This window comes from Elgaria multicarinata, chromosome 5 (genome assembly GCF_023053635.1).
Source record: "Elgaria multicarinata webbii isolate HBS135686 ecotype San Diego chromosome 5, rElgMul1.1.pri, whole genome shotgun sequence".
NCBI lineage: Eukaryota > Metazoa > Chordata > Lepidosauria > Squamata > Anguidae > Elgaria > Elgaria multicarinata.
The window spans coordinates 126,221,629-126,248,326 of NC_086175.1; the positions used below are offsets into that span (position 1 = coordinate 126,221,629).

A 26,698-nucleotide genomic window follows, 5' to 3' on the forward strand; every position below is an offset into this window, starting at 1 on the left:
GGGCAGACAGTGACCAATCAGGAGTTGCCATTTACCCAGGAATGCCTCTGCTGTGACACCGGAGCAAGGTTAGACAGTGGATACGGCGTACTCACCTTGCTCCAGTGAAAAAGTCAGAGTAAGCCCCTGACTTTTTTAATTCGTAGTTTTGCGAGAAAGCCCCAGAATGGCTGCGAGGTGGCTGCTGCGTCATATAAGTGATGCAGTGCCTCCACGCAGCCATCGCAGGACTTTCAAAGCAGACCCCAGTTTTCTGTGATGCACTAATAATGTAGGTGTTGTTCAGGTTTCACTATTGTGAAGGTGGGGAGAAACAGCGAGCGAAAGCAAGGGGGCAGATTAACAGCAGAGTTCAAAACTATTTCAGCAGATAAAGTCAGCGAGTACAAGAAATAAGGCCTGGAAATGTGCCACTCACTTAAACAAATGAAAAGTGTATGTGTTATAAGACACACATAAAAAGCAAAGGAAGCTATGATGGTCCATAAGAAATATTCCAAAATCCATGGTAGGATTTTTATTAGGAGCAAAATGTCACAAAATACTGATCAAGCTTTTGAGTTTTGCAGAACTCTTTATCAGCCTGAAAGTTAAGCAAAGCAGGGAGTGGAAGGTGGAGGAGAGAGAAATGGCTTGATGTTGAGCTCAGACAAGCAAACAAAAAGTATTTAGTCACAGTCTGAAAATGGAGTGTAGGAGGGGATAGCAAATTAGGTCCAACTGGTACCAAACAGGTTTCAGGTTGTGCCTAGGACTGCTGGGACAAAGAAACACAGAAATGGCCAATCCCCAATTTTTGAAAATTTAAAATCCAGCAATTACCTGAATCTGTCTGCAGCCTCAAGCAAAACACACAGATTCTTGTTAGGTATAGAATGGATGCTAAAAGAAACACTGCAATTTTTATAGTAGCAAAGGTGGAGTATGTTATAAGAGCAGTCACACTGACTGGGGAATGGCGGGAATTGTAGGACTTTTTTTCTGTCTAAGCATGCACAGGGTTGATCCCTAAATCAATGCAACCAAATCTTTGGTCCCGCTTGGATTTCTCTGCAGAAGATTCCATAGCACAGCCCTATCAGACAATCGAATCTAGTTCACTTCAACCTTTAGGAAATTCCTTCTGATATCCATCCTGATATTATGATGGTCAGAGCTGGCAGTGTAATCAAGACGACTTGGGCCTCATCTACACCAAGCAGGATATTCCACTATGAAAGTGGTATGAAAGCGGAATACAAAAGGCAGGAGCCACACTACTGCTTTATAGTGGTATTGAATTGCACTGACAACTGTTGGGGCCCATTGACACATACCATATTCCGCTTTCATAGTGCAGTATCCTGCTTGGTGTAGATGCGTCATGGGCCCCAACAGTTGTCAGTGCACTTCAGTACCACTATAAAGCAGCAGTGTGGCTCCTGCCTTTTATATACCGCTTTCATACTGCTTTCGTAGTGGAATATCCTGCTTGGTGTAGATGAGCCCTGAGAAAAAGACTGCCCATATCTATGGACTGCCTAGATAGAAACAAGAACAGCCCATCAGCTAGACAATGTTGCCTATATCCCAGAGACTACAACCCAGAGTCTTTTGATCCTCACAGGTAGCAATAGAAACCCCCAAAAAACCTTAGGCTGCCCTAATTGTGGTCCCACAGAGTGCTGGTGCAGTTTTGGGCCCTTGTCTTTATTTTCTACCCTTGAGCCAAGAGGCAGCTGGCTCTTCCTTGTCCTTTGCATGTGCAGAAAATATTGTTGTAGAATCTTTCCTTTCCCGTTATGGCACAGTGGAGAGGAACATGAGTCACAGTGGAGAGGAATCCCCTTTTATGTTTCCTGGTGAAGGAACACAGCTGCGTGCCGGCAGCTTTGAAAAACAACAGAGAAAAATGAGGTGAGACAGTCTGCATGTCAGCCACGTAAGGCAGGAAACAATGGGTCACTTGATGGGATGCCCTCGCATCCCTCATCTTTGATCTGGCTCATTCAGCTACCGATTCCTTACAGGATGAAAACAGAATCCTTTCCCACTTAGTCACCAGGGCCAATTAGTGATCCCACCAGTCAACACACCTGCTCCTGTTTCCATCACTTGATTCAGGATCCTGATTCCCACCAGGCTAAACCGGCACTTGCTTCCTATGAGTCACTGGTCAGGCTAGACCTTCCCGTTGGCATGACCGCTGGGAGGGACAATCATTTTTCGACAAACAATATGATACATCTGTGAGGTTTGGCGCTGCAAGATAAGGTCTAAATACCTCAGCCCTTGAAAAGTCATCTGGTTGGCCACTGTGCAAACAGAATGCTGGTCCACATAGCCCTTTGGTCTGATCCAGCATGACTCTTATGTTCCTTAAACATCTGGGTGTCTTTTGCCATTATGTTAACTTAAGAAGAGCCATGCTGGATCAGACTGAGGCCATAGCTAGACCTAAGGTTTATCCCTGGATCGTCCAGGGGTCAAACCTGTTCATCTAGGTGACACACAGGGGATCCAGTGCTCAGGCAGGGGCGAACCCTGGATGATCCCAGGATAAACCTTAGGTCTAGCTGTGGCCTAAGAGTCCATCCAGTCCAGCCCTCTGATCACACAGTGGCCAACCAGCTGTCAGCCAGGGACCAACAAAGCAGGACACAAATGGAACAGCGCACTTCCACCCATGTTCCCCAGCAACTGGTGCATATAGACTTACTGTGTCGGATACTGGAAGTAGCACATAGCCGTCAGGGCTAGTAGCCATAGGCCTCATCTACACCAAGCAGGATATTGCAGTATGAAAGTGGTATATAAAAGGCAGGAGCCACACTACTGCTTTATAGCGGTATTGAAGTGCCCGTATATCCTGCTTGGTGTGGCTCCTGCCTTTTATATACCGCTTTCATCGTGCAATATTCTGCATGGTGTAGATGAGGCCACAGATAGCCTTTTCCAGGAATTTATCCAACCCCTTTTTAAAGCCATCCAAATTGGTGGCCATCACTACATCTTGTGATAGGGAATTCTATAGTTTAATTATGCACTGTGTGAAGAAGTACTTCCATTTATTTGTCCTGAATCTCCCACTAATCAGTTCCGTGGAATGACCCTGGGTTCTAATACTTTGGGAGAGGGAGAAAAATGTCTCCCAAAACACATTCTCCACACCATGCATCATTTTGTACACCTCTCCCCTTAGCCTCCTTTTTTCCAAGCTAAACAATCCCAGCTGTTGTAACCTTCCCTCGTAGGGGAGATGCTCCAGCCCCTTGACCATTTTAATTGCCTTTTTATGTACTTTTTCCAGCTCTACAATAACTTTTTTTTAGGCGTGGTGACCAGAACTGTACACACAGTATTCTAAGTGTGGTCGCACCATGGATTTGTATATAAAGGCAATAAGACTGAGCCTTGCAGATGTTTTGACCTACACTGGCTGCCTGTATGTTTCCGAGCCCAATTCAAGGTGCTGGTGTTGACCTATAAAGCCTTACATGGCTTGGGACCACAATACCTGATGGAACGCCTCTCCCGACGTGAATATACCCGGTCACTACGTTCAACATCTAAGGTCCTCCTCCGGGTGCCTACTCCGAGAGAGGCTCGGAGTGTGGCAACGAGAGACAGGGCCTTTTCGGTGGTGGCCCCCAGACTGTGGAACGACCTCCCTGACGAGGCTCGCCTGGCACCAATGCTGCTATCTTTCCGGCGCCAGGTTAAGACTTTCCTCTTTGCCCAGGCATATGGCGGCATCTCTTAATCACCCACATGTTTAGTTTTTTTAACGGTTTTTAATGCTTTATGTGTGTGTGTTCTGTGTTTTAGAATGTTAAATTTTATATACTCGTTTTTATCTTAATTTTAGAATTTCTGTAAACCGCCCAGAGAGCCCCGGCTATGGGAGTGGCATATAAGTGAAATAAATAAATAAATAAATCTCCCATAATCCATAGGCAATGGTGAGGGATCCTGGAAGTTGTAGGCCAAAATGTCTGGAGGGCCACAAGTTGCCCGCCCCTGTGCTAACAGATCTCGAAAACGGAGACCACCTTGAGGCCTTTTTAACATTGGGTTTTATTTCAGAGACCTGTCCTGTAGTAATTAAAAATCCCTCCCATGTGGTCAGATTTGGGGCTGATCCAGATTTGCTCCTGCTCTCGCCACACAGAGCCGGGAAGGGAGAGAGTAACAGATATCTCAGCCTGGCTGCTTCATCGTCGTTTGAAACTTAACATGGCAAAGACTGAACTGCTAGTTTTTCCTCCTAAACCTTCTCCTCACCTCTCATTCTCCCTTACTGTCAACGATGTCACGCTTACTCCGGTCAAGGAAGCTCGTAGTCTTGGCTTTATATTTGACTCCTCGCTCTCCTTTACTCCTCACATCGAGGCAGTAGCTAAATCCTGTCGTTTCTTCCTGTATAATATTGCCAGGATTCGACCATTTTTGTCTGTCTCTTCTGCCAAGACTCTCGTTCACGCACTGGTTATCTCTCGGTTGGACTACTGCAACCTTCTTCTCTCTGGCCTTCCTTCGTCTCACATCAGTCCGCTGGTCTCTGTCCACCACTCTGCCGCTAAGATCATCTTCTTGGCCCGCCGCTCTGACCATGTCACTCCACTTCTGAAATCTCTTCATTGGCTTCCAATTCACTTCAGAATCCAATATAAACTTCTCCTACTGACCTTCAAAGCTCTTCACTGCCTAGCTCCTGCCTATCTCTCCTCTCTCATCTCACACTATCGCCCCGCTCGGGCTCTCCGCTCCTCCGATGCCATGCTTCTCGCCTGCCCAAGGACCTCCACTTCCCTTACTCGGCTCCGTCCTTTTTCTTCTGCTGCCCCTTACGCCTGGAACGCTCTTCCAGAACACTTGAGAACTACAAACTCAATCACTGCTTTTAAGACTCAGCTCAAAACTTTTCTTTTCCCTATAGCCTTCAAATATTGAGTTTGTTCTGACTTTACACTGTTGGTTTTGCCCTACCCTGTGCCTGTTTACACTTCCCTGTGCCTGTTTGCATTCTCCTTCCCTCTTTATTGTTTACTACAACTTATTAGATTGTAAGCCTATGCGGCAGGGTCTTGCTATTTACTGTGTTATCTGTACAGCACCATGTACATTGATGGTGCTATATAAATAAATAATAATAATAATAATAATAACAAATAATCCTGTTATGCTGGAATCCTGAGACCTCAGGCTGCAAAAAGCATTTCCGTTTGCTTTGTTCCCCAGGGGACTCATTTAATCACAAAAAAACCAAGTAGGCTACAGACTGGGCCTTATTTAGCGTTAACTGCTTGAAATGGAGATAACCATCAGACATCCTGGTAACTCGAGGAACACAAATTACTGTCTCGCAGGGCGAAAAAGCAGTCGGCAGGCAGACAAAGTTTGTTTTCTCTTGCTCTGTTTCAGGCCCTCCTGAACGATCCGCTCTACATCGGTCTGAAGCACAAGAGAGTTCGTGGGAAACAGTACGACGCCCTGATTGATGAGTTTATGCAAGCAGTGGCTAACAAGTGAGTGGAATTTTGAGCGATCGTGTTTTCTCCTGTTAGCTGCTTTACTTTGCAGCCGCTGCAAAGAAGGCAAATTCTACGTTAGGCATTATAAGAAAAGGAATTGAGAATAAAATGGCCAGTATCATACTGCCCTTATACAAATCTATGGTGTGACCACACTTAGAATGCTGTGTACAGTTCTGGTCACCACACCTAAAAAAGGATATTATATTGCTGGAAAAAGTGCAGAAAAGGGCAACTAAAATGATTAAGGGGCTGGAGCATCTCCCCTACGAGGGAAGGTTACATCAACTGGGATTGTTTAGCCTGGAAAAAAGGAGTCGAAGGGGAGACATGATAGATGTGTACAAAATTATGCATGGTGTGGAGAATGTGGATAGGGAGACATTTTTCTCCCTCTCTCAAAATACCAGAACCCGGGGTCATCCCATGAAACTGATTGGTGGGAGATTCAGGACAAATAAAAGGAAGTCCTTCTTCACACAGTGCATAGTTAAATTATGGAACTCATTACCACAAGATGTAGTGATGGCCACCAGTTTGGATGGCTTTAAAAGGGGGTTGGATAAATTCCTGGAGGCAAAGGCTATCAATGGCTACCAGCCCTGATGGTTGTGTGCTATCTCCAGTATTCGAGACAATAAGCCTGTGTGCACCAGTTGCTGGGGAACATGGATGGGAGGGTGCTGTTGCACCTTGTCCTGCTTGTTCATCCCTGGCTGATGGCTGGTTGGCCACAGTGCGAACAGAGTGCAGGACTAGTTGGACCCTTGGTCTGATCCAGCATGGCACTTCTTATGTTCCTATGTTCTTTTAAAAAAAAAAAAAAAAAAAAAGGTTAAAACAGCACGTAAACATTCAGTTTTCAACGCATTTTGAAACAGAGAACATCCATTAATTGGGTGTCCCCATGGGTGTTCTGAGAAGGACACTTTGTACTTGAACACTCTTCAGTCAAGGTTATTTATGTCCAAGGAAATCTGATGGGAGGCTGGCATATCTGGAAATATTTCCGGCTGTTATCACAGGGGCCTCCCAGATACAGCTGACATAGACTTTTGACCCAGCTGCTGACTCACTAGGAGCTTCTTTAAACCAGCGATTTATAGCACACTCATCATTGGCCAATCACGGAAGTTTGTATGTTCATTACATGACATCCCCTGGAAATTGCGGGTTTAAAAAACCCAGAGATAATGTGAGAATATCCAGCATGTAATCTCGGCGTTGCACTGTAATTGCGCCACCAGAAGGCACTGTCCTATTAAAGTGAATTGAGCACATGGGGCAAGCAGACAGAGGAAGTATTCCATTTCAAACCACATGGCCGTCCGTGTAATGGCACTGTTCACTTCCAAGAAAGAAAGTAGATGCAGAAAGCCACGGTAAGGCAGTTCTTGCTCATATTAAAATCTGAACCAGAAAATAAATCTGGGCTTTCCTACCTACTCAGCCCCATAATGCCCCATCAAACCCCTCCACCCTTCTGTTTAAAATATGCTTGCCCAGATTGGACCCAGATTCAGTCATTTCAGTGTCTCTTTCCCCATTTCTGGACTTCAACAGCTGCTGATGTTGTATTTACATCCCCAACCAAGATGTAATAATGACCATTAATTTGGATGGCTTTAAAAGGGAGTGAGATACATTCATGGAGGATAAGACTATTGATAGCTACTAGTCATAGAGCTCTTCTTCATGGGGCTGTTAATTCACTGTATCTACTTTTAGTTTCATCGCAGAGTTGAAAAAAGAGCACTACATGAAGAGTGTTTCCTTTCCTGTTTTTGCTACATAACCTCTAGGTGGCACTGCAATATAGCAGAATAGCACAAATGTACAACTGAATAAAGTGTTTTCTTTCACTTTTAAATTTTCTTTTACAAATAAATACTGTATTTTCCCTGCTTTAAAAAATCCTCACCGAAAGTACTCTTTAGATTCAGAAGTGGAACTGGAGGCTGACATCTTCTAAAGAACCGATAAACAACTGCAAGGAGGGAATGACAAGCGCGCGATAAATGCCTCATGTAGAAAAACTCTTAATGGCTATCTGCTCCTTCCAATATCAGAGGCAGTATGTCTGTGTACCCCAGTTGGCTTGGAAAGGTGAGCAGGAGGGTATTATTGCACTCATGTCCTCCTTGTGGGTTTCATGCAGGCAACAGGTTGACCACTGGCTGAACAGAATACTGGACAACTCGGCTCTTGTTTCTGTTATTATATTCTTAAATCTGGATTGGTCCAGGAAGAAGCCGATATATTTTGCATTGTTTGGTAAATAGCTCCGCTTCTGAGCCCATCTGATCTTCGTAGGGATGGGAGGAGGCTCATACCCCTTCATTTTTTTTAAAAAAAAAAATCATTTTATTTTTACATTTGAGAACCTTTGCTCTAAGAAAGCCGGCCGTTGTGCGATTTAGGCTATTTAGGTCGCTCTATACTGCTAGATCTATGATTTCGGCCACTTAACCACAGGTGCATGTCAGACGACACCTTAAGCCAAAATTAGTGCCACTACCCTTGCTGCAGAACAGGATTAGTGTAGCTGGCCACAATGTGGTTAGCGGAGGCACTGGTTAGGGAAAACCCATTTCAAATGATATCGTTAATCCTTCGGCTTAATCGAAAACCCGTAACCAACATGGTTAACAGTGTCGTCTGAATGGGGCCATAAACATATCATAGAATCATAGAATCATAGAATAGTAGAGTTGGAAGGGGCCTATAAGGCCATCGAGTCCAACCACCTGCTCAATGCAGGAATCCACCCTAAAGCATCCCTGACAGATGGTTGTCCAGCTGCCTCTTGAAGGCCTCTAGTGTGGGAGAGCCCACAACCTCCCTAGGTAACTGGTTCCATTGTCGTACTGCTCTAACAGTCAGGAAGTTTTCTTGATGTCCAGCCAGAATCTGGCTTCCTGTAACTTGAGCCCGTTATTCCGTGTCCTGCACTCTGGGAGGATCAAGAAGAGATCTGGCCCTCCTCTGTGTGACAACCTTTTAAGTATTTGAAGAGTGCTATCATGTCTCCCCTCAATCTTCTCTTCTCCAGGCTAAACATGCCCAGTTCTTTCAGTCTCTCTTCATAGGGCTTTGTTTCCAGACCCCTGATCATCCTGGTTGCCCTCCTCTGAACACGCTCCAGCTTGTCTGCATCCTTCTTGAATTGTGGAGCCCAGAACTGGACACAATACTCTAGATGAGGCCTAACCAGGGCCGAATAGAGAGGAACCATATTGGTGGCAGAGATATAAAAAAGTGTGACAGTTACTTGCGTTATTTCAAGTTTTCTGCTCTTGAACATAAGACCATAAGAAGAGCCCTGCTGGATCAGACCAAGGGTCCATCTAGTCCAGCACTCTGTTCACACAGTGGCCAACCAGCCATTGACCAGGGACCGAGAAAGCAGGACATGGTGCAACAGCATCCTCCCACCCATGTTCCCCAACAACTGGTGCACACAGGCTTACTAACTTGAATGCTGGAGATAGCACACAACTATCAGGGCTAGCAGGCATTGACAACCTTCTCCTCCAGGAATTTATCCAACCTCCTTTTAAAGCCATCCTGCTTCATATTGATTTTTCAAAATGCTTGGTTTCGCAAGGTTTAAAAAATGGGCCTAGAAACCAAATTGCATGAGAATTTAAATTCTCATGAGAGCCTCTGAGCTCTGCCCGCTCATTCCTACCAGCTCTGATGAACATGGGAAAACAGCAGGCTGCGAGCAGGAAGTAAGGGAAAAGTCATTGCTCTGATATTGCAATTAATTAGCAATATCAGGCAGCTGCTCCTGTTTTCCAGGATTACAGTCCTTAGCCACTTGATAATGGAACCTCAGCTGGGTCATTACTTTTCAAGAGTTAGCAGTAAATACATTTTTTGGGGGGAAAACAATGCAACAGGAATTGTTAGGTTGCTTATACAAACCATTGTCCCAAAGCTGAATATATTTAAAATAACCAGAATATAAAAGAGTCTTGTGACCCTTTGAAGAATTAACTAATTTATTATGGCATAAGGTTTCGTGGACTATTTGTTTGTCTTTAAGGTGTCACAAAACTTGTTTTTGCTCCAGCAGGCTACTATAGCTACCCTTCAGGAAATAGTTAGAATATAGTATACAACCTAGAACCAAATTGTGTAAAGGAACAAACATGTGTACCCTTATCTTGCAGCACCGCTGATTTAATTTTTCCCTCACCAGTTAAAATCGGCTCCCTCTAATTAAAGAAATAAAGCTTTGGCTGGCTAATGTGCCAATTAAACTGATTACGGCTTGAAGCCCTGGTATTAATTCAAGAAAAATGGGTAGCAGTATTCAAAGGCTAAATAGACCATATCCCGTCTGTCTGTCTTTCCAACTTCTATCCTTTCTCTCCTTTCACAGGAGGAAGAATGTAAAAAATTAGGGTGACCATATGGAAAAAAGGACAGGTCTCCTGTATCTTTAACCGTTGCTTCAGGTCGCCCTAATGGATGACCTTTATCGAGAGAGCGACAGGAGGAATGCAACCCTGTTAATTCTGCTCGATCGCTCATCTGCTCTTGATACCATCGACCATGGTATCCTCCTGGATCGACTCTGTGGGATGGGCATCGGAGGCACTGTGCTACAGTGGTTCCGGTCCTACCTACAGGGCCATTTTCAGAGTGACCACTCCTCGGCCCCTTGGCAATTGAGCTATGGGGTGCCACAGGGCACCATCTTGTCCCCAATGTTATTTAACATCTATATGAAGCCGTTGGGAGCGGTCATTAGGGGATATGGAGCTAAATGCCATCAATATGCTGATGACCCGCAGCTCTATCTCCCTGTAACACCTGAATCAGGTGAGGCTGTGCAGGTCCTGGACCAGTGCCTAGACTCAGTAATGGGCTGGATGAGGGCCAATAAACTGAGACTGAATCCTGGCAAGATGGAAGCCCTGTGGGTAAGTGGTTCCCAAGTCCAGAGGATAGGCTCATTGCCTTTTCTGGATGGAGTTGCACTCCCTCTGAAAGATCAGGTTCGCAGTTTGAAGGGACTCTTAGATCCATCTCTGTTGCAGGAGGCTCAAGTGGCCATGGCAGCTCGGAGTGCCTTTTACCAGCTCTGGCTGGTTTGCCAGCTACAGCCACTCCTGGACAGGGATAGCTTGGCCACGGTGGTACAGGCATTGGTAGGGTGACCATATGAAAAGGAGGACAGGGCTCCTGTATCTTTAACAGTTGCGTAGAAAAGGGAATTTCAGCAGGTGTTATTTGTATATATGGAGAACCTGGTGAAATTCCCTCTTCATCACAACAGTTAAAGCTGCAGGAGGTATATTAGTGTGACCAGATTTTAACGAGGGCAGGGGACCTGCAGCTTTAACTGGTGTGATGAAGAGGAAATTTCACCAGGTTCCCCATATATACAAATGACACCTGCTGAAATTTCCTTTTCAATACAACTGTTAAAGATACAGGAGCCCTGTCCTCCTTTTCATATGGTCACCCTAGTCACTAGTGAATTACTTAGCATGATTTCCTCAGTAAGTAGCTAGGTCCAATGTATGTCTGCAAAGAAGACTTCTAGCACCACCAGCATTTGTCACGGCACAAGAACTGGCCCTAAAAGCTCTTTAAGGGACCTGATCAATACCACTTATCGCTGAATGAGCCTCCCTATCTATTAAGATCATCTGTTAAGGACCTGTTCAGAATCTGTTCTTCTAGAAATGTTCAAAGTAAGGATGGTGTTAAACTACCTGGATTGGAATACAAATTTGCCTACCACGCTGGTAATGGGTAGCATCCAAAGCTAGTCCTACATAGAGTAGGCCCATTGAAATGAATGGAACGTAAGTTGTGATAGAGTGGCCATATGAAAAGGAGGACAGGGCTACTGTATCTTTAACAGTTGTATTGAAAAGGGAATTTCAGCAGGTGTCATTTGTATGTATGGAGAACCTGGTGAAATTTCCTCTTCATAACAACAGCTAAAGCTGCAGGTGCCCTGCCCCCTTTTAAATCTTGGTCACTCTAGTATAGCTCCTGCACTTTAACTGTTGTGATGAAGAGGGGATTTCACCAGGTTCTCTATACATACAAATGTCACCTGCTGAAATTCCCTTTTCTATGCAACTGTTAAAGATACAGGAGCCCTGTCCTCCTTTTCATATGGTCACTCTACTAGTGACATACATAAAATAGTTGGGTTGGATCCTGTTGCCTTCCACAACAGGAAGGGTTCTTCCGCTAGAGGAACATTTCTGCTCACGTTAAGGTCCTTCCACCCAATTTGGGGGGAGTATTCCCCCCTCCCACACACAACTATAACCCTATTCATCAGGGTCTCCTGACTGTCTGTGTAGCATTTTCAGAGGGCTAAAAGGGCTGCCCAGGGTAGAAGGGACAGGGGATTCACTTCCACCAGAGTAGTTGACCCAGGATAAATCTGGATCCTGCCCCCAATGCCCTCCTTGCTTTCTTGTTGATTTTCCTCTACCTGATTGAGGACTTCTCTATATAATGCTTTTAACCCACACTTTTTCTGATTTATTTTATTTATTTATTTATTTGCTTCCAGATTCTTTGCAGGGTTAAAAACAGCTCCTTTATGTGTAGGGTTTTTTTTCCCTCTGGGGATGTTGGTTTTTCTCTGCCTTTCTATATGTTTCATAACGCAACCACTAGGTGGTACTGTGGTATAGTAGATCTGTGCAATTTCATAAGTGTTACGTAACGCCATTGACAAAATATACTCGACTTTCCCCATTAAGAAAGAAACTGTGGTAATGTTTGTACATAGTGGAATATCTTATATGATGTTGTTCTGACTTTTATACTGCCTGTTTGGTGCATTCTCTTCCCCTCCTTATTGTTTTATTATGATTTTATTAGAATGTAAGCCTATGCGGCAGGGTCTTGCTATTTATTGTTTTACTCTGTACAGCACCATGTACATTGATGGTGCTATATAAATAAATAATAATAATAATAATCTTGCTTGGTGTAGATGAGCCCTAAGTAACATAAATGGAATTATGTTAAGAATTAAACTTAAGAATTAAAGAAGCAGTTAATTGTAGATATTGGGGCAGGGAAAATTGATTAACCGATGAGTTAATGTCAAAATGACATCATCTGCATATAAGTGCTTTTTATTTGTGTGTGTGTGTTTAAATCCTTTTAAATCCCTTCATTTTCACATATTTTAAAATTGCGAAGGGTGCCAGAGCGATAACAAAAAGCGAAGCAGATCTTTGGCAAGTACTTTTCGATAACTTTGTAGTAAATTCATCATTACTCTGTACTTTGCATGCCTCTAGATTGGTACATACAGCTTGAATCCATGTTCTCAAATGAGCACAAGGATTAAAATATTCTAAATTTTTGAACAAGAACAGGCTAAATAACTTATCAGTTGCGACCTTCAACTTTAACATTATGTTGCGGGATGACATAATAGCAATTCCATGAGCAGTTCATTCATCGGTCGTTACGTGTAAGATTCACAAGTGATTTAATCAGAAAGAAATCTCTCCTTTCTCATGTTAGCATCATCATATTTCCAGTGTTGAAGGTGCAAACAGATTGATATCTTGTTGCTGTGCCTGGGAATTTTCCACCAAGCAGCTGTATTAATTTGTTTGCAGAGTCCCACTGAGAGGTTACAACCTTCTCTCCAGCTGAGTGCTGAGTCCTGATATGTGATGACGTGATAAATGTCAAGGCCAGATAGGATACCTTAATAAGACCAGGCACAGTCTTTGTGGTAAAATCCCACCTGATGATACACGTCATAAGAGGGTATCCCTAGCCAAGGTTGATTCAACAGGGGGGGATCTACACTACTGCTTTTAAAGCGCATTAAAGCACTTTGAAAACGTTTTGAAAACTGTATATGCAGTGTGTTCTGGGCCCCAACAGTTGTCAAAACTGTTATAAAGCGCTTTAAAGTGCTTTAAAGCAGTAGTGTAGATCCCCCCTGCTTTACACAAACTTACCCAAGAAAGAAATCTGTTGATATTATTGCTTTGATTGAGAGTTTTTTAATTGATTGTTGCTGCTTATCACAACGTTTTCTTTGTTTTGCCCCTCACCTACTACAGACTGTCTTGGGTGACCTAAAATTGTCAGAAAAACGGGATAAACATGTTCAAATAAATAAAACGATTAGACTTTTTCAGACTTGGGGAAAACCCTCCAACATTTAGGGAGGTCCATTTTAAAAATGATTTTATTCTTTAAAGCAGAGGTGAGTCTCAAGTACGCTGCACACGTTGGCCATCATCCAGCAAAGGTTTAGTCACAACTAAGGATGAAAACATGCATGTTTAGACAGCGTGGCTGGCTGAGGAAAGCTGGGAATTGTAGGGATTTTTTTCTGTCTCAACATGCATAGGATTGCAATCTAAGCCACAAGCAATGGCTTAGTTGAGAAATTAACTTAAATACCCTTGATCTCAGAGTATACGCTTGATTTCAGAGGAACAAAGGCCTAGTTCTCACTGACGTTATAGACTGTGAGCGGCTCTACATTAAGGGAAATTGCAGTGTTTACCCGGGGCTGTTGTGCTTCCTTGTTCTTTGGCATGATTGATATGGACTGCATTACACAGGAGGAGAGGGGCAACAAGGGGAATATCCTGCTGTTTCGAGGGAGTGCCTCCCTCCCTGCCTGGCATGTGTGCAAAGGAGAGCTGCCGGGCGGGGGGGGGGGGGGTTTGTCATGTGCCATAAATCTGGAACTCTTGGAGTGTAATGAAGGCTCTCCCTTATTTGGGAGTAAGCCAGATCTGCCTCCCTTTGTTGGAGAGAGGCATTTTACCCTCTTCTCCCTCCAATATCAGGGAAAGTCCTTCATTGGCAAGTTTATAGCACAATGTCAGCTTTACACACTGCCGATTTTGTGCTGTTAGGGGTTTATTCCAGCTTATCTCTGATTTTTTTAAAAGCAGAATAAGGGGGGGAAACCACGGGAGACGTCCTGTTTGTTTACAGCCTTATGTAATCCACCTAGGAACTTCCGTGAGTGGCCAGTCACAAGCTTGCTATAAATGGCTTGAAGCCCTGAGCCTCTGCTGCACCACTTCAGACGGGGTTTCACATCACACAGTGCCCCTCCATGCAAAATAATTCCTTCTGTGTAGAAAACTAGATGACGGGGGAAACACTTTGGCCTAGCCTTCTGCCTGACATACTAGTGCCTGTGTGAGAGGAGTTTTTGTGGGTTTTAGCCTACTCTAGAGTTCTTTCTGATATTCTATTTTTTTCTATATGGAGTGGATGTTTTTGTACAGAGGAGTATTCAGTCATGTGAACTCCACCTGCAATTATATGCATATAAAAAGAATCATGCTGAATTAGGCCAAAGTCTAGCATTCTGTTCACACATTGGCCAAGCAGCTGTCTGTGGGAAGCCCTCAAGGAGCTAAAAAACCAGGAAAGTGAAGTTAATAATTGATTTATAGCGAAGTTTCGCATTAAAGTAAAATACAAAAAAAAATTGTTTAAGGAATATATAAAGAATATAAAAATGTAAATGTACAATATACAAAAACTTTAAAATACAATATAAAGGTGCTCTGTAAACTTGAAGGTCTTGTCCAGACGCGTTTCGGCTGGAAGTCTTCTTCAGTGGCCTATTACTACATAATATATAAAAGAAAAACAAACAAACATATGTGAGGGTCCCAGATAAAGATAAAGGAATTCTGGTGATTATTTTCATGCACTAATGAAGGTATTGTATTAATTAGTGCTAAGATAACCTACCACCGCTATTCCACATTCAGGGAACTAGCTTAAAAAATAGGGGCTAAGGAATATGTCACTCCCCCTATAAAATACCTTTATATTGTATTTTTAACTTTTTGTATATTGTACATTTTGAGTGCTCTTTATATTCTTTAAATATTCCTTTTTTAAAAAAAAAGTATTTTACTTTAATGCGAAACTTCACTATAAATCAATTATTACCTTAACTTTCTTGGTGTTTTAGCATATTTTGTTTGGTTAAGGCTAGCACCTGCTTTATGTGTGAGAATAAGCTCACAAGGAGTACATAAGTACTATAGTTCATCTTCCTCAACACCTGGTGTTGCCCCCAATACTAGAGTAATACAGCCCAGACACAGAATTAGCACCTCATTTGAGAACTAGAACTCAGGTGGGACAAACTTTTGGTGGATTATGCCCATTAGGATTACATTGGTTGTTTGGATAATATATCATCTGCTGCACCTACTGTGGGTTGAGTTTGAACGTACATCAAAAACATGTGGTTACTGAGTCTTTGTTGGGCTATACAACTTTAGCATTCAGTGAGACAGTTTCACATTCAAATACTTCACCGTGTTTAAAAAAACAAAACACTTTCCTGGACAAAGAAAGCTCATGGATTATCATAGAATCATAGAATAGCAGAGTTGGAAGGGGCCTACAAGGCCATCGAGTCCAACCCCCTGCTCAATGCAGGAATCCACCCTAAAGCATCCCCGACAGATGCTTGTCCAGCTGCCTCTTGTTTATGCTAAGTTGAAACCATTCTTCTAACATGCTGGTTTTCCACAAACAGGAACTTCTTTCATGTGAAGGAACATTCCATCGTAGAACTTCCCACTTGCAATCTGAATTGGTACAGTCCAGCAACAACTGTACCATGTGCTATTTGTGCATGTTTGCATAGATAGCTTTGTCTAGTGCTGAGGAGTTTTAAATGACCTTTTCTTTTCTTAGCCATGTCTTTTTCTGTTTCTGATTTTTACATCACCTGCCAAATAAGAATGTATACTATTTTTCCATACACACATACAGACACACACATACTTGCCATATTATTCATTCTTTCTTTCTGCTAAATCCATCACTTAAAACTGGGCTGCCTTCTTCATTTACAAGCTTGAGTGAAGAGGAGAAACTTGAGGGAAGCATCTCTTTCTTTCTTTTTTTAACAAGCCTCAGTCAGCAGTGAGTATTTCAGCAGGAATTTTGACGTTGAATACTCCCTCCATAAATGTCAGCGCCTGCAATGTGAAGAGCTTATAAGGGCAGTCGAAGCAGAACTTGTAACTGGACTGTTCTGTGATTAATATGCAGAAGGTTGCCAGAAGACAGAACTTTTAAAAAATATTTCTTGCATTTGAATTCTTCGAAACCCGGAAAAGTAATTTGTTAGAGATGCTGCCACAGAGCATGAGTGCTTTTCTTGCAGATGCATCAGCAATTCCAGAATTTCTACCAGAAGCGTTCAGTGCATAAAGACATTATTTGCTGTAGGAGAGGTGCAGCTGTTCGTACAAATAACCAGTGGTGGCACCAGAAAAATAATAATCGGGGGCACAGAAGAGGCACAGTATATTTCTAGGTGGGCAAGATGTGCTCCATATGCTAATATCGGGGAAGGGGGGCGAATAATGGTATATTCACATTAAAATTCCAATCATAAACGTATTATTTCTGAAATACATTGTGAAAAGGTTACTTGAGGCCTATACCACAGAAGTGGAAATTAACTTTAATTTTGAAAAATATCAATTTGTGGTTAGAACTCTTTTTCTTTTCTTTTTTCTTTTTTACTATAAAGAATAAATTGAGTGAATTCTTTCTCCTGCACATCAGATGCTTCTCCTTTCCCCTCAGTGGATGGCCACTGGCGTGTTGGCATATTGAAGAGTATGCCAATAGCTGTGAAATGTGTAGCCTTGGTTGGCTCAAGGGCTGCATCTGAAAAGAAGAACAGCTGCGGAGATGATATCTGAATGTACTTGTGCATGTGAAAAGTGCCTTTCCTTCAAGTAGTGACAGGAATCCAGCAATGGGAGTGGGGAGTGAATGGGGCGGCAAGTTCTTTGTTTGGGGAGGTGCTTGCCCCCTGCCCCCCTCCAGCACCGTCCCTGTCAATAACCCCTCCCCTCCCACCATGCTGTGGCCCCAATCTTAATCCTCCTCCCACACTTATTAACAACAACAACAACATTAAATGATATCACATATATAACATTTCGTGTAACTTGGCCCTCAACATCCAAACATTGAACAGAGGCCATAGCTAGACCAGGCGAAATCCCAGGGTGATCATCCCTGTGCATCCACATGACACACAGGGGACCCATGATCAGGGAGGGATGATCCCTCCCTTGCCCTGGGATCTCGCCTTCCCCTTTAGGCCCGGTTTTTCCACAGTCTTGGGGCTGAGCCCGAGACTGCGGAACGTGTGGCCGGGCGCCGCGGTTTGTCCCGGCTCCTTGCAGTTCCTCGCGAGGAGCCAGGACCTGTGCACAGGGCGCAGAGCTCCTCAGGAGCACTGCACCCATCGGGGGTGAGGTGGGGGAAGCAGGGAAATTATTTTTAAAAAAATCCTTACCTTTTGCGCACGAGTGCTCGTGCGCATCTTCTCCTTTAAGAAAAATTTTTAAATGGCAGACGTGACTCCTCTCTCTCTCTCTGAGGTCGCTGTGCGCCGCCTGTAAACTGAGGGGGGATCTCACAATAAAAACGTCATGAGACCTTCACCCCTCCATCGCGGACTAACAGGTAGGTCTAGCTAAGGCCATAGCCATGTGGGCCGCTCTGGACTGCATGTGCTAAGGCCTCAAAGCCCTCTTTGGGTACGGACGGGAAAAGCAGGATGCCAAATTGGCCCCTGTGATTAGCAGGCAGCACGAAGCTTCTGGTTTGGCTGGCTTTCGGCCTTAATCTGGGACCCAGCCTTTACCCCAATTTGTACCATGAGGCCCACTTTCTCATGGTCCCTTGTTCTCCTCTTCACCTGCTCTTAAAAAGATTAAAATGAAACGAGGAGGAAGTGATGGTGAAGACACTGGGGCAGGATCTAAACTACTGCTTTGTAATGGTTTATAACAGTATTGATAACTGTTGGAGCCCAGGACACATTCCATATACCACTTTCAAGCTGCTTTCAAAGTGTTATAGCCTGCTTGATGTAGAACTGGTCTGGTACAACCCATTTTAGGTAGGAGGTGCAGCCTTCTTATGGGTCCTTTCCTTCCAGTGGAAGACCACTTATTTCAGAAAGGCTCTGTGAAACATTGCAGTAATGATTCTAGCATCCCGGCAGGAACTTGATGCGATTTTGTCGTTAACAAAAAAAAGGGGGTCATGTCTCATGAGAAGCTCTTCAAAAAAAAATGATGCCTGTCTGGAGAATGCGTGAGATGATATGTCTTGGTAGGAGGCGAATCCTTTTTTTTCTTCAAAGCAGAGAGGTTGACGACACAAGACCGAGTTAGTTGTCTGGATCCAGAGAGAAAAGGCCCTAAATGTACTTTCCACTGTCTGCCTGTTGACAGACACTTCTTAGCACTGTGAAAAATTGTTAACAAATGTCAACAACAGAATACCTCACCTGAGACAGGCTGACAAAGACCGGGGTCCCTTTTAAAGCTGTGATGAGTGGAGCCTTCAATAGTCTCTATAAACGAAGTGCAATTTGTCCGGTGTCAGTTTCTGGTTTAAAGCCCTCGGTGTATCCTGCTTGTTCACATGGGATTTCTCAGGGAGAGGCTGAATTGAGGATTTTCCCATGCCAAAGTTCTCTTGCAGTGTTTGGGGTCCCAAACATTTCTTTTTCATTTACTGCAGCCGTTTCATCTCCCTTTTTTTTCCTTTTTATAAAAAAAGCAACAACGAAAACATTACTCAGATCACTGAACATGCTAATGGCTTGCTTACCAGTTCCATATGCTTTTCTTGCTGCTTATTGAGGTACATTCGAGAGGGGATGATTAATTTCACCCCTCCTTTGAATATAGGCCGCAAATACATAAATGCTGAAATTGTAGACCTGCCTCTCAGAATATCAGTTTTGTATGCCCAAACCATCAGTTTTCAAACTATCTGGTTTTGGAGAACATCTACTATATCGGTGTGTCTACCAGGAAACCCCTGAGAGTGTGCCACAGAATCCACTGCAAAGGATTCTGGGTCATAAGAACATATGAAAAAACGTGCTGGGTTAGACAAAGGATCCATCTAGTCCAGAACTCTGTTCACACAAGTGGCCAGCTAGCTGTTGACCAGGAACCCATAAGCAGGACATGGATGCAACAGCACACTCCCACCCATGTTCCCCAGGACAGGTAGCCATTGATAGCCTTCTCCTCCATGAATTTATCCAACCCCCTTTTAAAGCCATCCAAAGTGGTGGCCATCACCACATCTTGTGGTAGTGAATTCCATAGTTTAACTCTGCGATGTTTGAAGAAGTCCTTTTTACCACTCCTGAATCTCTCACAAAACAGCTTCGTGTGATGATCTGGGTTCTAGTATTATATGAGAGAGAGAGAGAGAGATGTCTCCCTATCCACACTCTTTATACTGAGTTTCCTTACACTGAGCCATGCCATTGGTCCATCAAGATCACTGACTGGCAGTGGCTCTCCAGGGCTTCAGAGAGGAGTTTTTCCCAGTCCTGCTTGGAGATGCCAGGAATTGAACCTGGGACCTTCTGCTTCCAAATCTCTCCCACTGAGCCATTTTCTGAGGTTTCTTCCTTCATGTTGTACTGCCGGTGCTCAGTTCATATAGAGCACTAGCCAGATCTGTTTGGCCTCAATTAACCCACATGAACTGGAAGTGTGGCATTATTCCTGTGGCTCTTGTTGAAAGACCCATATTGAGCTGCCTTTAAAAGAAGGACGATGCTTCCCTTAGGGGAAAGAGGTGACTCCCACTAAGTTCTTTCCATCCTCAGCTATGGAAAGAAGGGGGTTAAAATTCATCTGTCTCTTCCTACTGCTGCTTTTCACTCAGTTCCTCCCAGTAATGCAAGAAAGTGATCCCACAACCTGTACCGTCCATCTGAACCCAACCCCCGTATATATTCCTGTTACAGAAGTATGAGCAATTCCATCCTGCAGATGTAGAAAACAGAGGTATTACCCTATTTCTTCGATTCTAAGACGCACTTTTTTCCCATATAAACATCTCTAAAAATGGGGTGTGTCATACGGCTTTGCTAGATAGACCTACTGGGTGTTCCGTCGTTGAGGAGCGGTGAAAGCGGCTTTTCCCGTTCAGCCATGACGCCTCATCATCCACATCTGCCTTCGATTTGTGGCGGAAGTTTGCGCCATTTGTGCTGCTGCCGCCGCGAGCATGGTTGCGCAGCCACAACGGCCTGATTGCCGCGGCTTTTTTTCCCGCTCAGCGCACGGTTTGCGCAAGTCCGAAAGACCGCAAACTTGCGCAGCCGTCAGCGATGCCGCCGCCGGCCCCAGCGGCAACGGCGGTGCCAGTGCCAGCTGAAGTGCTGCTGGTGCTGTTGAGGGTCAACATTGATGCGGTCACTTCCTGATGGGGGTCGTGGCGGGTGTAATATGACCCGAGGTCAATCGTCTCCATGGGCACTCTGTGCCTACATCTCCCATCATGCCTCTGAGGTGTCAGCGCCGATGACCGCCTCTGTGCCCCATCCCAAGGAGCCAACCCACATCTGGCCGTAGCCATGGCAGCAGCCCACAAACAGCTCTGCCCTCTGCCAGCCTGGTACGCCCACCGCGAGGAGTCACCAACTCCCCATGAAGGCGCACTGTGGGATGCCCGGCTTTCCGAAAACTGACCCACGCAGAGGTTGCAGTAGAAAAAACAGGCGCACATGCCCCAGCAGCGCACCAGCCACTTTTCTGGTCCTCTGGTCCTGCGCAAATTGTCACTGTGGAAATAAAAAAAAAAGCCGCTCCGCCGCGCTGCCCCAGCTGGCGGGCTGGGCGCAAATGGCGGAGGCGGCTTGACCGAAGCCGCTGGCCACTCCCCTTAGCACGCCTTTTCCTGACCAGTGCGGACTGCAGTGACCTCACATCCTCCCACACATACTCCAAATTAGCGCGGGCCGCCAGGAAAAGGCGCACTAGAACTCACTTTTTTAAAGTCGGGAGAAAGAGGCTTCACCGCAGGATAACGACGGATCCTGGTGAACGTCATCTGGAAGCCTCGACACGACTGCGGAAGGTAACGCGCGCTACACCCTCGTCTAGTAACGCCCTTAGAATCGCGGGTGTGTCTTAGGGTGTTTTTTTTCCTGTTGGTGGTACTGAAATTAGTGTGCGTCTTACAATCGAAGAAATATGGTAGTAAATTTGCTGAAGTTGATGTGGTAGTTAGTTGAAGACCCTGATGGAATAATTCCTGGCATTTATATAGCATTTTCTTTCAACACATGATACGTTCATTGGGTTGGATCCAGATTTTGTCATGTTTAGAGTAGACCCATTGGAATCAATGGGACTTGACGAACTTAAGCCCCGTTGATTTCAATAGGGACTAGGGGAATTGAAAACTTCCTTTTTATGTCTTTTCCATTATACAGTGCTATGTAGTGACTGAATTCTAGCGCAACACTGGCATTTCATACAGCTGATCAATCGGAATAACACTCATCGTGCTATCTCCGACCTTTTTGTAAGTGGGATAAAAGTCATAAACCACAAGAGGGGCCCTGGGGATTGACAACATTGTGTAAAGGACCTGCAAACTTTTGTGAGCAGATTGCACGATATAAGTAAAGGGCTCAAACACTCCTGAACAAACTTAGCAGTCATGGAATAAGAGGAGAGGTCCCTTTATGGATCAGTAACTGGTTAAAGGAACAGAAAGCAGAGAGTAGGAATAAATGGTAAATTCTCCCGGTGGAGCGAGGTAAATAACGGTGACTGACAGAGATAGGTATTAGGACCATTGCTTTTCAACTTGTTCATAGATGATCTGGAATTAATAGTGAGCAGTGTAGTAGCCACTGATGACCCCAAACTATTTAGGGTGTTTGTTTGTTTGTTTTTTAAAAAGGGGATACAGGGTGTGCTCCAAAACATGCATAGGATTGTGCACCAAAAGCTGCACAACTTTCCTCAGCAAGTTTGGTTGCACTAGTACCAGGTTCCATCTTGACTATTCTGAGTCTTCCTTTTTCACCCTGCAGGTACGGAATGAATTGCCTCATTCAGTTTGAGGACTTTGCGAACGCCAACGCATTCCGACTCCTCAACAAATACCGTAACCGATATTGCACATTCAATGACGACATTCAGGGTAAGAGGTTCAAATGTTCATTGATGCCCTATTTTCTGTCTGGTCACGCTAAGCAGGGCTCCTGCAGCTTTAACTGTTGTGATGAAGAGAGAATTTCACCAGGGGCTGCATGCATAAAGATGACACCTGCTGAAAATCCATTTTCAATACAACTGTTAAAGACACAGAAGCTCTGTCCTCCTTTTCATATGGTCACCCTAGAAGGTGGAGGAATATCTTGTCCCACACTGGCTCAAGGCAACAGTTAAAGCAAGAAGAGCATAACTTACAAACAATGGCACATTAATTGACGTGGGGCAAGTTTCCCAAGAGACAATTAAAGCATTGATTCTGGCCTTTCTCTCCCCTTTCCAAAGATCCTTAATTATACAGAGAATAAGTCCCATTGAAATTAAAGTGATTTACTTACAAGTAAGCATGTTGAGGACTGGGCCATTAGCCAGTCTAGCTCCCCTTCGTTAATTAAGGAAAGCTTTGTTTGAAGTAGAAACTTTCAAGTTCATGGAAAGCAGAGAGGCCAGTTTACAAAAGAATCTCTTTAGCCATCTGTGACAAAATCTATTTTAATTTTTTGTCAGAATGGCCGTTTGGGATTAAACAAACATCAATTAGACAACGGTTTATTCAAAGCAGCTGTGGGCTCTTAAATTCTTTACTTTTCTTTTCTTTTTTGCTTTGAGATCAGCAAACTCTAATCCTGTTGATAAATAATTCCTCTGCAGCCAAAGCCGATTAGGTTGTGTTATGAGTAACTGAAGAGCGGGATAATAATTTGTGGACATAATGGAGGATAAGAAACACATTTTAAGGGGGGGGGACGTATTTCAGGGCTTGTCATTGCACCAAAATATTTCACCCTTCCCATCTTATTTGTAATTGGAATATGGGATTTATGAGTATCGGCACACCCTGTCTCGCAGGAATATGAGCTTCTTAAAACCACATCACAGAAGAAACTGAGTCATAGCATCTTCTAATCTTCACCACCACCCTCCATTTTCTGCAGTCTTTATGAGAACATGTATCAAAAGCTCCAGCGTTGTTTGGAAGGTGTCCACCTCGGCCGTATATGGGGCTAACTGCTCTGTTGAGGTTGAAGGATTAATCCTTAGCTCCCTCTAGAGAACAGAGGAGTGCAGAACAGTTTTGAGAAGATGAGGATTTTTAAGGAGACGTTCCAATTGTTTAAACCTTATTAAGAAGACTTTTAAGAACGCGAGAAGAGATTCTGGCATAAATACCTTCTTAAGCAATTGAATGCAGCAGTAAAGTCATGTATAGCACATAACTGGAAGTCTTCCAAACAACCTTCTAAACAACAGTAGATTGATAATACTTGGGAGATTATGTACAAACTTACTCAGCAAGTGCAACAAGCAAGGAATCCTAATTCTTAAAAACTTGTAGTAGCTGCATGTGAAGCTTCTGCTCACTTTCCGATCAAGTCTATATCCAAATTCTTTCAATAGCTAGTGAGCTTCTCATTAGGCTGTTTAATTCTAATTGTCCCACAAGCTCACCTATGAACTCAAGTGTCTCTGCATTAAGGAAAAATCCCCCACCCTTACAATTTTTTCTTCTTCTGAGGCCTTTCTGAGTTCATCATCATCATCATCACTTTATTACGATCCATAGATCCATCAAAGTCAAAGGTCTTTCTGAGTTGACTACAGCTCCTTTAGATGGCAACCACGTGATTCAGAATTAAAAACATCTACTCTTGGCAATGCCGCATAAATTTAAATGAAAAAGCACCATATAACGGCCTGCGATATCCTGTGACAACTTTAAATAGTGCATTATCTCTGATCTTTTTAGAAGTGAGATTACTGAGGGAAGGTCCGGGAGACATCCTAGAGGTTAGCTGTGTCTTTTAAAGGACTCTCAAACTTCCATGAGAGCGAGCAAAAAAAGAATTGCTCATGTGGAGAAGCTCTACATCTTCCGGTAGCAAATTCCATCGTTTAAAACAGCGGAGCTTGCTTCTGAAGTTCTAAGTTAACATGTTTAGGATCCAGGTGTTTGGGGGAACCATGTAATCTTTCCTTAAGCAACCCACATAAGAACATAAAAAGAGCCATGCTGGATCAGATGGAGGGTCCATCCGGTCCAGCACTCCATTCACACACTGGCTAACCAGCTGTCAACGAGGAACCCACAAGCAGGACACAGATGCAATGACTCCCTCTGCCCATGTTCCCCAGCAACTAGTGTATGTAGGCTTACTGCCTCTGATAGTGGAGATAGCACATAGCCCTCAGGACTAGTAGCCATTGATAGCCTTCTCCTCTGGGATCAGTCTTCTGTTTCCCTAGTAAATTTAATCCAATATACAAGAGACTGGGCAGACTTTGGTATCAAGAGCTCCTTGTAGTTTCTTTACATAACTTGCTAAAAAGTTAAGGTGGCAAAAAGCAAAGCAACCGCATCTCAGTGAACATCCTTAGCCAGGATACCATCTGTCCATACCTAGCCTGAGTCCCGACCGATACTACATTTGTAGAGCAATAGGAAGAACTTTCACCACATTGTGTTGCCCTGAAATCTAATGTAAACAGATTAAAAATTTAAATAAATAAATACTCAGTTTGTGTAAATGAACCTTTTTCTCTTGTAGGCCAGGCTCTGGTGGGGAAAACAGTTGTGCATGGTTTGATTCGAACAAGGGGAAATCAAAGGGGGCAGCAGTGGAGAAGTTGAATGGCTAGCATAAGGTGACCATAGGGAAAGGAGGGCTGGGCTACTGCATCTTTAACAGTTTTATAGAAAAGGGAATTTCAGCAGGGGTCTTTTGTATGCATACCAACACCTGGTGAAATTCCCTCTTCATCACAACATTTAAAGCTGCAGGAGCCCTGCCCCCTTTTGTATCTGGCCACTCTTCTAAACACCATGACCTAGGCAGTTTGAAAAGGCTGAGTCCCGGCATATTTTCAAAGGGGAGTGACACCCTATACCACACAATTGTGGGAATTGTAAAGTTATCCCAAATAAATCTTCAAGGGAGTACACAGCAGCCCGCATTGGCCACTGACGAAGATTTCTTGTCGAAACGCATTTGGCCTTTTTCTATGTTGTTTTAGCTATACATTGGTCTGTGCAATATGTTATTGCACTTTTAATGCAATATTATTGTTAATCTTGATAGCTTCATCCTCCATTAAGGACGTAATCCTATGCATGTTCACACAGAAAAAAGTCCTACAGCTCACAGCACTTCCCATCCAATATGCACAGGGTTGCACATATGCATAGGATTGCACTTTAATTTGTTCAATCCCCTTCTAAAGCTATCTAAGTTGACTCCCACCACTGCATCCTGAGGAAGCAAATCCTATAGTTTAACTATGCCCTGTATAAAGACGTCCTGCCTTTTGTCTAGGGTGGCCGCATGAAAAGGAAGACAGGACTCCTGTATCTTTAACATTTCAGCAGGTGTCCTTTGTAGGCATGCATCACCAACAGTTAACGCTGCAGGAGCTCTGCCCTCTTGAGCAGATACAACTGTTAAAGATACAGGAGCCCTGTCCTCCTTTCCATAGGGTCACCCTACTTTTGTCTGTCTTGAATTTCCCATCACTCAGCTTCCTGGGACGGCCCTGGGTTCTAGTAATATGAGAAAAGGGAGAGGAGAAACATCACTTTCTCCACATCCTGTCCAATGTTATAAACCTTTGTCATGTTCCCTTTCCAGCTTACTCGTCTTTCTTTTCAAAACAAAATAGCCCCCAATGTTGTAACCCAGGGGTGGGGAACCTCCAGCCAGGGAACCCAATCTAGCCCCCGGGGCTTCCTCGGATAGGCATGTTCCGAACCCCTTTAAACCCAATTACCTGCCATTCGGTTGTTTCCTGGGTTCTGTGCCATTTTTCTCTCTTCAAAAATGCTGGACTGCCTCTCCCAAGGCTTAGCTCCTGTGCTGTTCTTAAAATGTTTGCATTCAAAACAAAAATCAGATGACAGGTGAACATACAACGGGACAAACATAGCTGCTTTTCATCTATAGCAGTGGTTCCCAAACTTTTTCAGGTAACCACCTGCTTGGTTCCACAAACTCATGCCCTGTGCCCCCTACCCTACACTATAAAAATCATTATTCAGAATAGCGGGTTTCAACGACCCACTAAGGAAGGTAATAAAAATAAAATTCATAACAGTAACAATTAATT

At 43.9% G+C, this 26,698-nt stretch overlaps 1 protein-coding gene across 1 annotated transcript in view; it reads left to right on the forward strand.

Annotated features, from left to right (window-relative positions):
- ME3 (malic enzyme 3) overlaps nucleotides 1–26,698 on the forward strand; it is a 112,605-nt gene that overhangs the window by 71,708 nt on the left and 14,199 nt on the right. The window contains exons 7-8 of the mRNA XM_063127193.1: nucleotides 5,404–5,507; nucleotides 22,420–22,529. Coding sequence (XP_062983263.1) covers nucleotides 5,404–5,507; nucleotides 22,420–22,529 — 214 coding nt within the window. The remainder of the gene's footprint in view (nucleotides 1–5,403; nucleotides 5,508–22,419; nucleotides 22,530–26,698) is intronic.